The sequence below is a fragment of the Sturnira hondurensis genome, unplaced genomic scaffold, assembly GCF_014824575.4.
Source record: "Sturnira hondurensis isolate 20B ecotype Veracruz unplaced genomic scaffold, ASM1482457v3 Scaffold0023357, whole genome shotgun sequence".
NCBI lineage: Eukaryota > Metazoa > Chordata > Mammalia > Chiroptera > Phyllostomidae > Sturnira > Sturnira hondurensis.
This window is the reverse complement of record NW_028095988.1, coordinates 1,914,840-1,929,942: the sequence shown is the minus strand read 5'-3', so window position 1 is coordinate 1,929,942 and position 15,103 is coordinate 1,914,840. Positions and strand designations below refer to the sequence as shown.

The window sequence follows — 15,103 nt, the reverse complement described above, 5'->3', positions numbered from 1 at the left end:
ATAACCAGCCTTGACGGGAAGGGGCACCAGGCCTGCTGGCAGCAGCCGAGGCCAGGAGGTGACCTTGGTTGGAAGAGGGATGTAAGCACCTCAGGTCCCCCCAGCAGCTCTTCTGGGACACAAGGCCACACATACCGGCTTCTTCCCCACGATAAGCTTCTCCACCTTCTGCACCTGGGACACGTGGTCCTCATTGGTCTTTAGCTCCCGCTTGCGGATCCGCTCGTAGATACCGATCAGCATCTCCCGGGGAATGTCCTCGCCGTCATCTACTCCTGTGCAGGAGACAGTGGTCAGAGGTCAGCGGGCTGGGGCCTGGGTGGCTCAGTTAGCCTCGGATGCCAGGCATACTCTGATTTACCAGTTTCTAAACCAATCAGAATAGTGATCGCTTTTACCACTCCCAGCAGAACCACAGACCTCCCAGAACCACAGATACGAAACATCCTCGGTCAGTCATCAACTCCTCAGAGTTCTTCCAGTAGGGGACAAGGCCAGCACAGCTACCTAGACAAGCATAGGGGGGCTGCTCAGATGGCTTTATAAATGTTACCTTGCTGATCCACAGTCCCATGGGGTGGGCATACTGCCCCATTCCACAGATGAGAAAGCCAAGGACCAGGGAAGGGGTTGGGGTTGGGGTGAGGGGAGGCTATATAGATAGGACTTCTAAGTTCAGGCTCCAAAACTGGGCCCAAGGCCTCACTTCACCCCTTGTTAGCCTTGTGACCCAGTCTTTCTGAGCTGGGCATCTGTGGAACACAAGTGACTTCAGAGGGCTATTGTGAGGAAGTGTGAGCAGCTCATGGTGTGCCCCACAAAGTGAGAGCTCAGTACATCTGAACAGTCTGCCAAATGCTGCCCCATGGGCAGTAACTGGAGGCCAGGACTCAAACCCAGATTGCTCTGATAACAAGCGCATACCTTCTCCTGCACCACCTGAAAACTGCTGTGAGAAAAGAAACTCAGTCCTACTCACAAAAGAAACACAAACCCACATCCATCCTCAGAGAGTAGACTGGCACAAGTTCAGAGGTTTGAGAACCTGCTCTGTTGGAGAGGCTTACGGGGAGAGGCCGACAAAGCCCTTCAGACCTAGCAGCAGCCCTCACACAGTGTACGCTCCATGTAGGGAATGGCTATCTGAGTGCTCTGAACTAAGCTTCTGTGTCCCCTCAGGGGCCAGCCAAGCTTGGGAAGGGGGGGATCCCACCATCTCCTGGTGGCCTCTGTTCTCTCTAGCCTTCCTGGTGGCGGCAGTGCCCACCACCAGGGGGTATGCTAGAATGGTTCAAATCCCAGGAGAGGTGACAGAGCAGCCTTTACTACAAAAATGAAGGAGAAGAGTAGAAAGTTTAAACTGCTCAACAAGCTCGCCGTTGGACTTGATTTATACCAGCTTTTTTTCACTTAAAAAAAATATGATACCTCCTCCCTGGCTGCTTAAAGATCAGCCACCATCACGGACGGCACAGTAACTATCCAGACCAGGAAGCTCACGACTAACAGACTGCTTCAGCGGAAACAAATGGTCATTGACATCCTTCATCCTGGGAAGGACAGAAGTTCGGGAAAAAGCAGCCAAAATACATGACATCACATCAGGTGTCATCTGTGTATTTGGATTCAGAGCCCATCTTGGTGGTGGCCAGACAACTGGCTTTGGCAAGATTACACAAAGAGAGATGAACCTTGACACAGACCGGAAAGACAGGACCTGTAGGAGAAAAAGACCTCAGGAAAAGACCAAGAGGAATGCAGGGACAGAATGAAGAGAGTCGGTGGGACTGCAGAGACCAGTGTTGGTGCTGCAAAAAGTGAGCTAGAGATTGGACAACAAAAGGGGTAAAGATTCTTCAGTGACCTTCTCTGTGGGGATCGTACAGATTTTCTTGAGAGGATTAATAAACTAAGAAATTGTATGTGAAAGAAATTAAATAGATCCATTTTTTAACAATGATGCCATTTCTCAGGGGACCTCAGTCCACTACAGCTGGCATTTCCCAAGGAAAGGGGTACCGCTCCTTCGCCCCTTCCTTCTACGACTCCAGCTACTAAAGGCACATGCCAACAGCTAACATGGAGTCACCTGGAAAACAGCTGTTCCCATTTCAATTCCTTCTCTACCTGATGCCAGGAGCAGGGCCCTCTCTTGCCGCCCACCTGGTCAGCACCTGTCTAACATGGAGCCACCTGCCAAGGAAGGAAGGGCAGCCTCAGCCTCAGGGCCTAGCCAGAAACAGCTCCTGCTGGAATCAACAGTGGTACTTTCTTTTCATTATATGCATTTCATAATGACTGCCTATGTGTGGCAAATGCTACGAGTTTTCCATTTATGATAATGATATACGGCTCCTTTTAAAGATATATTTAGGACTTCCAGCCAAGATGGAGGCATTGGTAGACACACTGTGCCTCCTTGCAAAACCAAAAGAAGGACAACAAATTTAAAAAAACAACAACAACCAGGGCTGACAGAAAATCAAACTGTATGGAAGTCCAACAACCAAGGAGCTAAAGAAGAAACAATCAAACAGACTGGTAGGAGGGGTGGAGATGGGCAGCTGGGTGGAGAGGACTCCTGGTGAGGCAGTGGCTGGAGAACTGGGGTGGGCAAGGCAGCAGCTTGAGAACTGGGCATTTCCATATTTGCGTGCAGATAAACTGGGAGGAATAACTGGGTAGCGTGATAGACTGCAAAACCTGGGTTCCAGTGTGGGGAAATAAAGCCTCAAAGCCTCTGACCAAAAACACCTGTGGGGGGTTGAGGCGGCAGTGGGAGAAACTCCCAGCCTCACAGGAGAGTTCCTTGGAGAGACCCACAGGATACTAGAAAGTACACGAACTCACCTACCCTGGAATCAGCACTTAAAGTGCTCAATTTAGTTGTGGATAGTGGGGGACATGACTGAAAACTGGCAGAGAGTGGAGCAAGTGTCACTGTTCCCTCTTGGACTCCTCCCCCACATACAGCATCACAACGAATCAAGGTAAGTAGTCCCACCCTGGTGAACACCTAAGGCTCCACCCCTTACTACATAACAGGTGCATTGATACAAAAAAAAAAATGGCCCGAATGAAAGAACAGATCAAAGCTCCAGAAAAAATACAACTAAGCAACAAAGAGATAGCCAACCTATCAGATGCGCAGTTCAAAACACCGGTGATCAGGATGCTCACAGAATTGGTTGAATTTGGTCAAGTTAGATGAAAAAATAAAGGCTAAGAAAAGTGAAACATAGAAAAATGTNCCTGGAATCAGCACTTAAAGTGCTCAATTTAGTTGTGGATAGTGGGGGACGTGACTGAAAACTGGCAGAGAGTGGAGCAAGTGTCACTGTTCCCTCTTGGACTCCTCCCCCACATACAGCATCACAATGAATCAAGGTAAGTAGTCCCACCCTGGTGAACACCTAAGGCTCCACCCCTTACTACATAACAGGTGCATTGATACAAAAAAAAAAATGGCCCGAATGAAAGAACAGATCAAAGCTCCAGAAAAAATACAACTAAGCAACAAAGAGATAGCCAACCTATCAGATGCGCAGTTCAAAACACCGGTGATCAGGATGCTCACAGAATTGGTTGAATTTGGTCAAGTTAGATGAAAAAATAAAGGCTAAGAAAAGTGAAACATAGAAAAATGTACATGGAACCAATAGTGATGGGAAGGAAACTGGGACTCAAATCAACAATTTGGAGCATAAGGAAGAAAAAAACATTTAACCAGAACTGAATGAAGAAATAAGAATTCAAAAAAAAAATGAGGAGAGGCTTAGGAACCTTCAGGACACCTTTATATGTTCCAATGTCCAAATCATAGGGGTGCCAGGAGAAAAGGAAGAGCAACAAATTGAAAATTTATTTGAAAAAAATAATGAAGGAAAACTTCCCCAATCTGGCAAAGGAAATAGACTTTCAGGAAGTTAAGAAAGCTCAGAGAGTCCCAAAGAAGGTGGACCCAAGGAGGAACACACCAAGGCACATCGTAATTACATTAGCCAAGATTAAAGATAATGAGAGAATCTTAAAAGCAGCAAGAGAAAAGGAGACACTTACCTACAAAGGAGTTCCCATAAGACTGTCACCTGATTTCGCACAAGAAACCTTACAGGCAAGAAGGGGCTGAAAAGAAGTATTCGAAGTCATGAAAGCCAAGGATCTACATCCAAGATGACTCTATCCAACAAAGCTATCATTTAAAATGGAAAGGCAGATAAAGTGCTTCCCAGATAAGGTCAAATTAAGGGAGTTCATCATCACCAAGCCCTTACTATATGAAATGTTAAAGGTACTTATCTAAGAAAAAGATGAAAAATATGAACAGTAAATGACAACATACTCACAGCTATTAACAACTGAACCTAAAAAACAAAAATAAACTAAGCAAACAACTAGAACAGGAACAGAACCACAGAAATGGAGATCACATGCAGGGTTATTGGCAGGGGAGTGGGCGGGAGGAGAGGGGGAAACTATACAGAAAATAAGAAGCACAAATGGTAGGTAGAAAATAGCCAGGGGGAAGGTAAGAATAGTACAGGAAATGTAGAAGCCAAAGAACTTACATGTACAACCCATGGACATGAACTAAAGGGGGGGAATGTGGGTGGGAGTTGGTGTGCAGGGCAGAGGGGAATAAAGGGGGGAAAATGAGACAAATGTTATATCATAATCAATAAAATATATTTTAAAAGGTATATTTAAATAAAAAGACCAAAGAAAAGCACAAAGTGGTTTTGAGAGGAACATTAAGTGTGAAGGGGAGATGGGCAGGGCAGACACAGGGAGGGTGCAGCAGTGCCGGGGTGGCGTGTGCTGGCTCATCTGCTTGGCTGCCGCCTGCTGGAGGCTCCAGGACTCTCGACGTCCAGACTCCATTCTCCTGCATGTCCTTCTGACCAGGATTTGCTTGACCCGTGTCTGGCCTGGACCTCTCGCACTATGATGAGGTGGTCTCTCCAGCTTCTGCCCCCTCATAACCAACTCCCCTCCACCTTAACTTGTCAAACTCCTATGCATCCTCTAACAATAAGCTAAAAACATCACTTACTCCAGGGGTTAGGCTCCCTACATCCTAAGACCCAGGCATGTGTCACCCAGGCTGTGCTCCTACCAGGGGCACTACTAAGAAAGCACTTGTTCTTTATAGTAATTTGTGCTGTGTCTGCCAGTTCTTGGGACCAACACTCCTGAAAGGCCCCTCTGAGCAGGAACTGCAGGGGCTGAAGCCAGGCCCCCTTGCTCTCCCACGCACCCAGCACGAGGCTGTGTCATATTCACCTCTCAGCCCCACACATGGCTGGGGGCTCATGCTCAGAGGGCGTTGGTAGGAGGCTGTGCATCTGAGCCCAGGGCCAGAACAGCTCACCTCGGAGGTTCTTGACGAAGTCCTCCAGCTTCATCTTGCGCTCAGGCTTGACGTTGGGGCTGTACATGTCTGTGTTGAGCAGGATGATGGCGAAGGCCAGGATGAAGATGGTGTCTGGGTTCCGGAACTGTCGCACCACCCCAGGGTTGCAGATGCAGTACCGCTGGCTGGGGGCCGTGGAGATGGAAGAGGGTCAGGGCCACCTCAGTCAGGGAAGGGAGGGAGTCTGCCTATCACTCATGAGTAGCTGCCTAGCTCTAAACAGCTGAGGCTTGTCACTGCCCTTGGAGCCTCACCTTCTGCACCTGGTAAAAAGGTACAACACTTGCCTGGCAGAGTGGGCCCTGACCATCCACTCGCCCCTTCTCACTCTAGTTACATCCCACACACCTGCACAGTAGGCAATGGCTTTCAGGGTGAAGACCACATTTCCCAGGCTCCCTATGATGGGTACGGACATGTGATTAAGTTGTGGCCAATGGGATATGTGCACCTTCAAGGATGTGCTTTAAAAAGCAGGGGTGTGCCCTCAACTCACTGGTCATTCCTAGAACAGGGATGTGATGGTGGGTATTGGATTGAGGTAAAGGAGCCTGGCCTCCACACCAGTGAAGACGGAGGTGCACTTCCATGTTTCAGTCTCTGGGGAGTCTTGTTAAGGTACCTAAGCCCACTGCCTCAAATACACCCTCTTGGGGCAACAGCCTTTGTGGGGGAACTTAGGGAGGCAGGAGCCACATGGTACTATCTGCCCCCACCTCCAAGAGGCCTCTCCATCGGTAACCTCAAGGAGGCATGGTAAGAGTGTCAGAAACAGAGCTCCATCACTCAGACGATGAAGGCTTCAATTCTGTCTTCCCCATTAGGGGAAGGGCCACCCTCTCCAAGAAGCCCTCCTGAAAGGAAGTGGCTGAATATGCCCCCTATCCAAGGCCCTAGGACTGCCCTCCTCCTGTGTCCACGTTCCTCCTTGGCCCACCACTTACACTGAGCCCAAAGGGCTTCATCAGCGGTTGACTGTGTCTATCGTGCTTAGCAAGGAGCAGAGGCCCCTACACACACGGTGTGCACAGAGTTCCAGGATGAAAGACTGTGCAGTGACCTTGAATGCAGGCTGTCTGTCACGCCAGGTGTTGGGATAAGTGTGCCCACACGTCCTAAGTGGTTTAAACCCTCCAACCTGTCTAGGGTACGTGCTTTTGTTATTCCCACTCTACAGGCAAGGATGTGAGGCACAGCGAGGTTAACAAGTACAAGGTCAGACAGCTGGTAAGTGGTGGAGCAGGGTGTTAGAATCAGGCCATCTGGCTCTGCAGCTTGTGCTCTGAGTCACTATGAAAGAGTGGCTGTCCCTGTAAAAGGGCAAACAAATGAAAACACAGATGGACTCATGAATAGATGAGGCTCATGAGGACTTGGAGGAAGACAAAGACTGTTCAAAAAGCCTGGCCCTAGCACAGTGCCTGGCACCCAGGAGGGGCTTCTACCCCACTTCCCAGGTGAGTTCAGGGCTACCAACCCTGCACAGGAAAGGGGGCTAAGGGATTCAGCCCTTGAGCTAGGAACCTTCCTGTCCCTGACACCCTCCCCCTGCCCTGCCACGGCCCAACCTGAAGGCCTCAATGAGCCGCTCCACCTTCTGAGCCTCCCCCTGGACCCGAATGTGTGCTTGGAACTTCCTGAGGGCTTCATCCAGCTCCATGGCAGAGAAGTCCATCTCGTCCACCACGCAGCTGAAACAAGACAAGGCCACATCAGAGTCCTCTTCCCACACAGCCCCTGCTGCCTTCCCATCAGTAGGGTGGGCACACACTGGCAAAGGACGCACAGAGGGGTGGTGCAGGAGTGTCAGGGAGCTGCCCTCGGGGTCATAGGGACAGTGCTGCCACTAGTCTGGGAGGACACCTGCTCAGCTTCTCCCATCAGCAGACAATTGAGATTATGGCTAAAGATCCCTATGCTTCTGGGGAGGCCCATAAAGCCCTGGAACTGTAGGAAAATGTTGGTGCCTACATCTATGTGTGCAATTTTCTAAGACATACAGGCAGCCAGATCATATGGCTATTCCCAATAAGGACCCTTCGTACAGAAACAAATGTTTTCAAGCCTGTGTGTTACACCAGGCATGTAGCAGACTTAGTGCATGAATCTTCTCGTGTTCTGTGAGAGAGATAAGGAGCATACTCCCATCTTCACAAAGAGGAAATGGAGGCCGGGGCACTAACTCTCCACACAGCCATCTCACACAGAGCTGTCCCGTAACGTAAAGGGTATGGAGAGAGGTGGCTGGGTTTGGCCAGTGTTTTTGAGACCCTCTTGTCTGCCAATCAGAAGAATGGGGAGTGGAGCCTGGGGAGGCCTCTGGTTCTCATCAGAGCCAGGCTCCTGCCTCACAGCCTGCTTTGTCTTCTGATCAGGACTCCTGAACAGACAGGGAGAGGCCTGCACCAAGGACCCAAATAGCATAAACTGGTGTCTGGTTTATGTCTTCAACAAAGCCATGGCCACCCTTGCTGGGAATGCAGAGGCCTTGGCAATGAGGGAACCTAATCCCACTCCTACAGCACAACCTTCACTGGGAGCAATGGTCTTAGGATAAGATGTTTGTGGCCCCCACACTTCTCTGAGCACTTGGGCAACAGCCTTTGTGGGGGAAGTTAGGGGGGCAGGGGCTACACGGTACTATCTGCTGACCAGCACCTGAGTAGGATGCTGGTGCGGAGGGAAGAACCTCACTACTTCCTGTGGCTGCTGCTATTTTCTGATCCAAGGAGAACAATGCACGGATTTCCTACAGACCAGAAGCCAGTGTGGAGGCGGCAGCAGAGGGGACTGCAGAAACGGCTATAGGGGAGCAGGGCTGGACCGAACTGGTTTTAGGCCCAATTCACTAAGGAGCTAATAATCTGCTTTTCCCTGACCTTTTCCTCATACAGGTTTGATAGGGGGAGAGTGGCATTAACCATACTAATAGGGCAGCAGGGCTTTCCCAATGAGGCCAGGATAGAAACACTGAGTAGGAAGAAAGTTGCCCCAATGGGCGACTCTGGCTAAGAAAGGACACAAGACTCCATTCTGGTGGGTAATGGCCACATAGCAGCCACGGCCAAAGCCCGTGGCTCACTGCACCTCCTGGGTGCATGTGTGTACACGTGTCCATGTGTATGACTGAATGAGTATGTGCACATGTAGGTCCATACATGTGTGGGGTGCACCCAGGCCAGTCCCTCCTGCTCTGACCCTGGGTTTCCTTATCTGTGAAACACAGGCCACAGCACCCATCCACCTCCCCGCAGGGAAGCATCAGAGGCAGCAGGTGCACCTGTGGCCACGCCCCTCGCTTGTCCTTTTCCTTGATGAGGCAGGGGCTGGACAGACGAAAGCCAGTGCCATTGTTACTGATGGTTGGCTCTGATTTCTGTTTCTGGGTGATCTGTCCAAGGACAGCATATCAACTCCTAGCTGCCTGAGTCAGAAAAATCCTCAATAAGCCTGGGGAAAATCCCCCAGGTCCCAGCAAAGGGTGAGCAGGACACGTACGGAGCCATCCCATTCTGCTGGCTTTGGCTCCTCACCTGTGAATGGGGGTCACTGATACCTGACACCCACCCTCACAGGTAAGATAAGGACACAGGGCCTGAACATAGTAAACACAAGGGTCCAAAAGCAGGTGTCTTTCTACTCAGGACAGTCTGAAAGAGGAAAGGAGAGATTTAGGATACATGCTGGGCATACTTGTCAAAATTGCCAGCAGCCACCAGGGAGCTGGAAACCCATTTTTCTGCAGGGTTCCAAGTGGCTGCGTGCTCTAGCCACCGGCTCTCTGGGCCAGGGGTAGGGGTGGGGTGAGGAGGTGGGGGTTGGACTCTTACCGCCTGATCTTCCACCCAGGAGAGGCCAGAGAGAGAGGCTGAGGCAGAGACCTGGGTGTGGTGCTCCCTGTCTTGGAGAGGCTGCAGTCTCTCTGGGCTAGCTCTCCTCACTCCATCATAGGGCATATGTCAAGGCCCTGACCTCCCACACCTCTGTCCCACTGAGTGCTGGGTGGCTCAGCTGCCTGAAGGGGAGCTATGGTGCCAAGGGTGCAGGGGGGGCACCCAAGGGTGAATGCCCACATATATGTCTGGCATGTAATGTGTAAAATGGTGTGGGGGTGTCTAGGAGCTAGATAAAGGTAAGGGGAGGTTTGGCTATATGTCCCAGCAAGCAGGGCAAGCCTGACAAGTCAAGGAGTCTGCCACATGAACGCGTCTATGTGGCCCAAGCCCCAGCCCCAGAACTCACTCCAGCACATCGCGGTTGAACTGCTTCTGCCTGTTGCCCAGGAACTCGCCAATCATCTGTCGACTCAGGCCCTTGCGCTGCAACAGGAAGTGGGCTACTCCCACTGGTGTGTCCGGCACAAAGCCACGTTCAATGAGGTACTGGATGCCCTTCTCAGGCTTCCTGGTGGGTGGGACAAAAGACAGGCTCAGCCCTGGCAACCCTGGCCCTTCCAAGCTTGCTCTCCGCCTCTGTGGGCACTCACGGCACCCCAGCTGGCCCTGGGAGACCCCAGGCTCTCAGCACCATGTCCTGTCCCATCCCCAGCCTCCAACATGGGGGAACCCCGAAATGCCCAGATCCTGCACCAAGAATGGTAAGACTGCACCAGACACAGGAACATAGCCATGGGTACTGGAGCAGGGACCCTCCCCAGCTGCCCTGTGCTGACCCAAACACCGGGCTCGTACAGAACCGGCCCCCACCCACGGAGCTCTATCCTCCCCACTGAGTAGAAGCTGGTGCCCCATGCTGCACTTCCAGGAAGATTAGAACCACTTGCCCAGCACATGCTGGTACGCTGGCCTGCCCCCCACCCGCCCACAGAGAATAAACAATCTCTAACCCCTGTGCATCACTATCTAAGCACCCTATACACTCACTTACTTACTTTTCACACTCCTCTTTGGGGTCAGCACTCTTGTTACCTGTACTATTTAGGAGCTCCACAACCTTGTGACCTTGCCTTGTTGTAAGGACTTGCTAACAGTGCCTGAAATGATGCCCACAATAGGCACCGGGAAAGGATCTTAGGATTAGCCACAATTTACAAAAGAAATGGAGGTGCAGCACATGCCCTCCCTGGGCAGTTGACAAGGGCTTTGGAGATGGGCTGAGCATGTCCACCTGCACAGGGAGCTGTGGGGCAGGGAGGCCCCCCTGGGCTCAGCTGTGACCTCAGGCAGGCCCCTCCATCCCTTTGGGTCTCCCTCCATGCTCCTGCCTGCTATGCGGTATGACATGAGCTTGACTGACCTCACAGGGAGGTCCTGATGGTCCAAGGAGACAGGGTAAAGTGAGGGGGCCACACATGTGACCCTGACAACCCCAGAAGCTGAGAAGCTGTGGAGCCCTTGGGGTGCACCTAGGAGCCGGGGGTACTCCTTGCCCAGTGGGCGGAGATCAGTGGTTTGCTATCCCCCGAGGGCACGGAGATGAGGGCCAGTGTCAACCTGCCCCATCAGCGCTGCAGCTCCTGGCTGACAGCAGTGTCCTGCAGGTACTGGATTTCCCCATGTAAGCAAAAGTGAGCCTTCTGCTACAAGGTGACCCTTCTATTTTTATCCTGGGATGACCACACACCCTGACCTAACCCCCAGGAGCTTGGCAGGAAGCAGCTGCTAGCCAGATGGTTCTTGGCACTACTGTGGTGAAACAGTGGCCTTGTCCCCTCACCCCTGCCAGGGCTCTCAACACCCCCCGTTCTTCCCCATGACTCTAGAATCTTTAACCAAGAACCCCACACACTCCAGGCCCCTCCAGCCACTCCACAGCTAAGACTATGTCCAGGACAGGTCATGTTTCCTCACTGACCCACTCATGCTGGCCCCCATGGGACCCTGGGCTATGCCCACCTCCCCTCCCCCAACATTCTATTTTCCTCTTTTTCTATTCTAGTTGTCCCAATTCTAACCCCCCCACCCCTGCTGTTCTCCACTGCCCTGCCCACCATGCCCCCACAGTCAGTCTCTATCCTGTTGTCTGTGTGAATTGGTCACTCACACATGTTCCTTGATCAGACCCTTCCCTTTCTTTCCACCACTCTCTCTCTCCCCCTCACCTCTCTGGTCACTGTCAGTCTGTTCCTGGTCTCCATCCCTCTAGTTCTATTTTGCTGGTTCATTTGTTTTGTTCATTAGGTACCTGTTATACGTGAGATCATAAGGTACGCCTTTCACTGCCTAGCTTATTCCACTTAGCATAATGCTCTCCAGTTCCATGCACACTGTCATGAAAGAAAGAAGGAGCTCCTTCCTTCTTTCTGCTGCATACTATTTCATTGTGCAAATATACCATAGTTTTTTTATCCATTCATTTGCTGATAGGCACTTGGGTTGCTTCCAGCACTTGACTATTGTAAATTGTGCTTCTTTGAAAATTGGGAACCATAAATTCTTTTGAATTGGTGTTTCAGGGTTCTTAGGGTATAATCCCAGCAGTGGTGTTGCTGGGTCAAAAGGCAGTTCCATTTTTAGTTTTCTGAGGAAATTCCACAGTTTTCCACAGTGACTGCAGCAGTCTGAATTCCCACCAATGGTGCACTAGGGTTCCCTTTTCTCTACACCCTCTCCAACACTTGTTCGTTGATTTATTTATGATGACCATTCTGACTGGTATGAGGTGGTACCTCATTGTGGTTTTAAAAGATTTCATTGACTTATTTATTTATTCATTTTTAGAGCAGGGAGGGAGAAAGAGAGGGAGAGAAACATCAACGTGCGGTTGCTTCACATTGCCCCTACTGGGGACGTGGCCTACAACCCAGGCATGTGCCCTGACTGGGAAATGAACCTCTGATTCGCAAGCTGGCACTCAATCCACTGAGCCACACCAGTCAGGGGTCACTGTGGTTGTAATTTGCATCTCTCTGACGGCTAGTGATGTTCAGTAGCCTTTCATATGTTCTTGGGCCCTCTGTATGTACTCCTTGGAGAGGTGTCTGTTCAGGTCCTTCATCCACTGTCCCTCAACTTCTGGATGAGGGGTCAGCCATGGGCCTGTGCAACTGTGTGGCGATGACTGGATGGCTGGGCCTGGCCTCTCCTACTCAGGTGCCTTGTATCACCTACCCACCCTGGTCTGCTTGGCCCCTGGCCCCTTGATGGTCCTGATATGGTGCCCAGGTCAGGCCAAGCCAGTTCCTGCTTCCCAGGAGGATGGCTTCTCTCCCTTATCTGCCCCCCACACCTTCCTCTGTTTACATGCAATGTCATGCATCATCATGGACTCCCAGGAGCTGGGCTCTTCCACCCTAGAGATGCTCAGAGTGCAATGGAAGAGTGGACACCCTGCAGGAAGGAGTGGTTGGCAAGGGCCCCTGGCTAGTGGTGTTGAGCAGCCTTTCATATCTAGGTTCTTCCTAGATTAAGTACCATGTGTCTCCTCCGTGCCAGACACCACTTGGGACCATAGCGGGGAGAAGGACCAGCCATGGTTGCCCAGCACAATGGCAGGCTGCATTCCACGGTCTGAAGACCAAAGGAACTGAGAGACAGCCAGAGGACATGGGGAGGGGCTCCTGCAGGTGAAGCAGAAGCTTTCTCTGAGCAGGCGACACTCAGGGACGAAAGTGATTAAGAAGCTTTCTGGTGGACGTAAAAGCACATACGAAGGCCCTGGGTGGGCGTGAGTTCTGCAGGAGGACCAAGAGGTGGCTCCAGGGTGGCTGAGAACAGAAGAAGAGGGGCCCTGAGGAAGCGGGTGAGGATGGCAGTCAGGAATGGGTCGGGGGTGGACCACACAGCACTGTGCAGGCTGTACAGAGTCTGGTTTTCCTCTGAGTGGGATGAGAAGTCCCCCTGTGTTCTGAATAGGGCAATAATGGGACCTGATGTCCATGTTTAAGAAGCTCCCTCTGGCTGCTCTGTAGGGAGCAAGGCCAGGTCCAAGCTGGGAACCCAGCTAGAAGACTCCTGCAGGCATCCAGGCAATGGTGCACAGGGTGGAGAGACAGAGTTGATCCAGGACATAATTTGAGGGTAGAAATGACAATATCTGCCAGCAGATCTGTGTGTGAACCTGATAGCTCCAGCTTTTAGTATGTGGGAGGGACTCATTCCACCCAGCAGGTTCCACAGAGATGATGCAAGAAAGGAATCAGAACTGACTGGACCTTGACCAGTGATCAGGAGCTCTACAAGAAATTGAGAGGAAAGGCATGGTGGCAGGAGGTATAGATGAGGAGATGAGTAAGGGTGGGGGAGTCAGGCCAGGCTGAGGGTTCCAGGGGATGGATATAGATGGTGAAGGAAGTTTCTGAATGGCTATACACAGAAGAGTGAGCAGCCCTGGAGGATCTCTCTGACAGCATTCAGCCAGTGCACCGCACATCTGTTGATGTGAGTCCTCTGCCTGTTGGGACCTTGCTGGCTCCCGGCTACACTCAATAGTGCAGTCAGGCCCTTCCCGCCTTCAGTCTGCCCTGCATGGATGTCTGTCAACAGCCTGGATCGGCTGCTCCAAGTCAGCTGCTGATTCAGACGCAGCTGTAATGGGTGAGCACATGCAGACCACACCAGTGGTTTCCTTACAGCATCTCCCACGCTTGGGCTGTGAGCAGTCAGTTGCGATGCCAAGCTTGTGGGGCTTTCATGAAGGCAGTGGACTTAAGGGTCACCAACCTGCTGTAACCAAATGCTAAGTGCTTTGCCTGCTTTTTTTCCAGCAGGGCCTGGAGGGTCGAAAGCAGGCTTCTCTTCTTTTTAGTTGCTTGAGCTGCTGAAGAGAAGCAGAAGCAGGTGGCTGGCTGCATAGCACCTCCCTGCCAGGCATCGGTGGGCCTCCAGATTTCCCATCCCACCTCGAGCTCTGGCCCCCAGACCTAACAAGCTGACCTCCCTCTCAGCCTGGCCAGTCAGAGCCCACCATAGCAAGTGGAGGGAGCCAGCAGGAGTCAATGAGGGACAAGGGGTTCCCTCCCAGACTTGAAGCTGGACCATAAGCCAGGGCTCACTGGTGGCCCTCCTGCCCAAGTGGGGAGACCAGCAAGCGATGGGGCTGACTCTGGGGAAGATGGCTAAGAGATGACCAACAGCTTTTCAGGTGCATTAACCAGTAGGGCCTCTATGCTTAAACCAGTTTCACTGGGCTCCTGTCACCCATGTGTCTGACTGACACAGAGACCAACATAAGGGTCTGTATACCTGCAGTGTCTCAGGATCCTCCGAGGTCAGGAGGCTGAGCCACCCTGGTGACGGCCCTCAGACTGGCCACAGGGGTGGAATGGACTCACCAAATATGGCAGGAGAATCCCTGCATGCCCAGAAGTGCCCTGCAATGTGGTAACCCAGTCTTGAAGCCTTCCAATGTCCTGCAGAGGAGTGACCACCTTCTATCTGCTCACATACCTCCCTGACCAGCAAGCTCGCCACCTCCTTGATTGCCTACTTTATCCAGCTCTGATATTTACAAAGTTCTTTTTGATATTGAGAACCCAAGCTGAACCTGGCTGACGAGGTTTTCCTTGCACTTATCCCGGACGTAAGATAGAAGAACAGCCCACCAGTGTGGCTGGGACAACCTGTTAGGGCTTGCCTTGGCACTGTCTTCCTCCCAAGGGACTCAGCACAAGCACCACAGACCCAGGACACAGGTAAGGATCCCAGGAGCTCTGAGGGCAATGAGGGCCACAGGCCGGAGGAATGGCTCATGTAGAGGGGAATTGGATCCTGATTTCCTTAGTAGCTCAAA

The 15,103-nt window shown here is 51.7% G+C and overlaps 1 protein-coding gene across 6 annotated transcripts in view; it reads right to left on the bottom strand.

Moving 5' to 3' along the window:
- IQSEC1 (IQ motif and Sec7 domain ArfGEF 1) overlaps positions 1-15,103 on the bottom strand; it is a 452,933-nt gene that overhangs the window by 17,219 nt on the left and 420,611 nt on the right. For all 6 annotated transcript variants that reach the window (XM_037037676.1, XM_037037679.1, XM_037037680.1 and 3 more), the window contains 4 exons: positions 9,656-9,817; positions 6,982-7,104; positions 5,372-5,538; positions 136-275 (listed from right to left, as the gene is read on the bottom strand). In XM_037037676.1, coding sequence (XP_036893571.1) covers positions 136-275; positions 5,372-5,538; positions 6,982-7,104; positions 9,656-9,817 — 592 coding nt within the window. The remainder of the gene's footprint in view (positions 1-135; positions 276-5,371; positions 5,539-6,981; positions 7,105-9,655; positions 9,818-15,103) is intronic.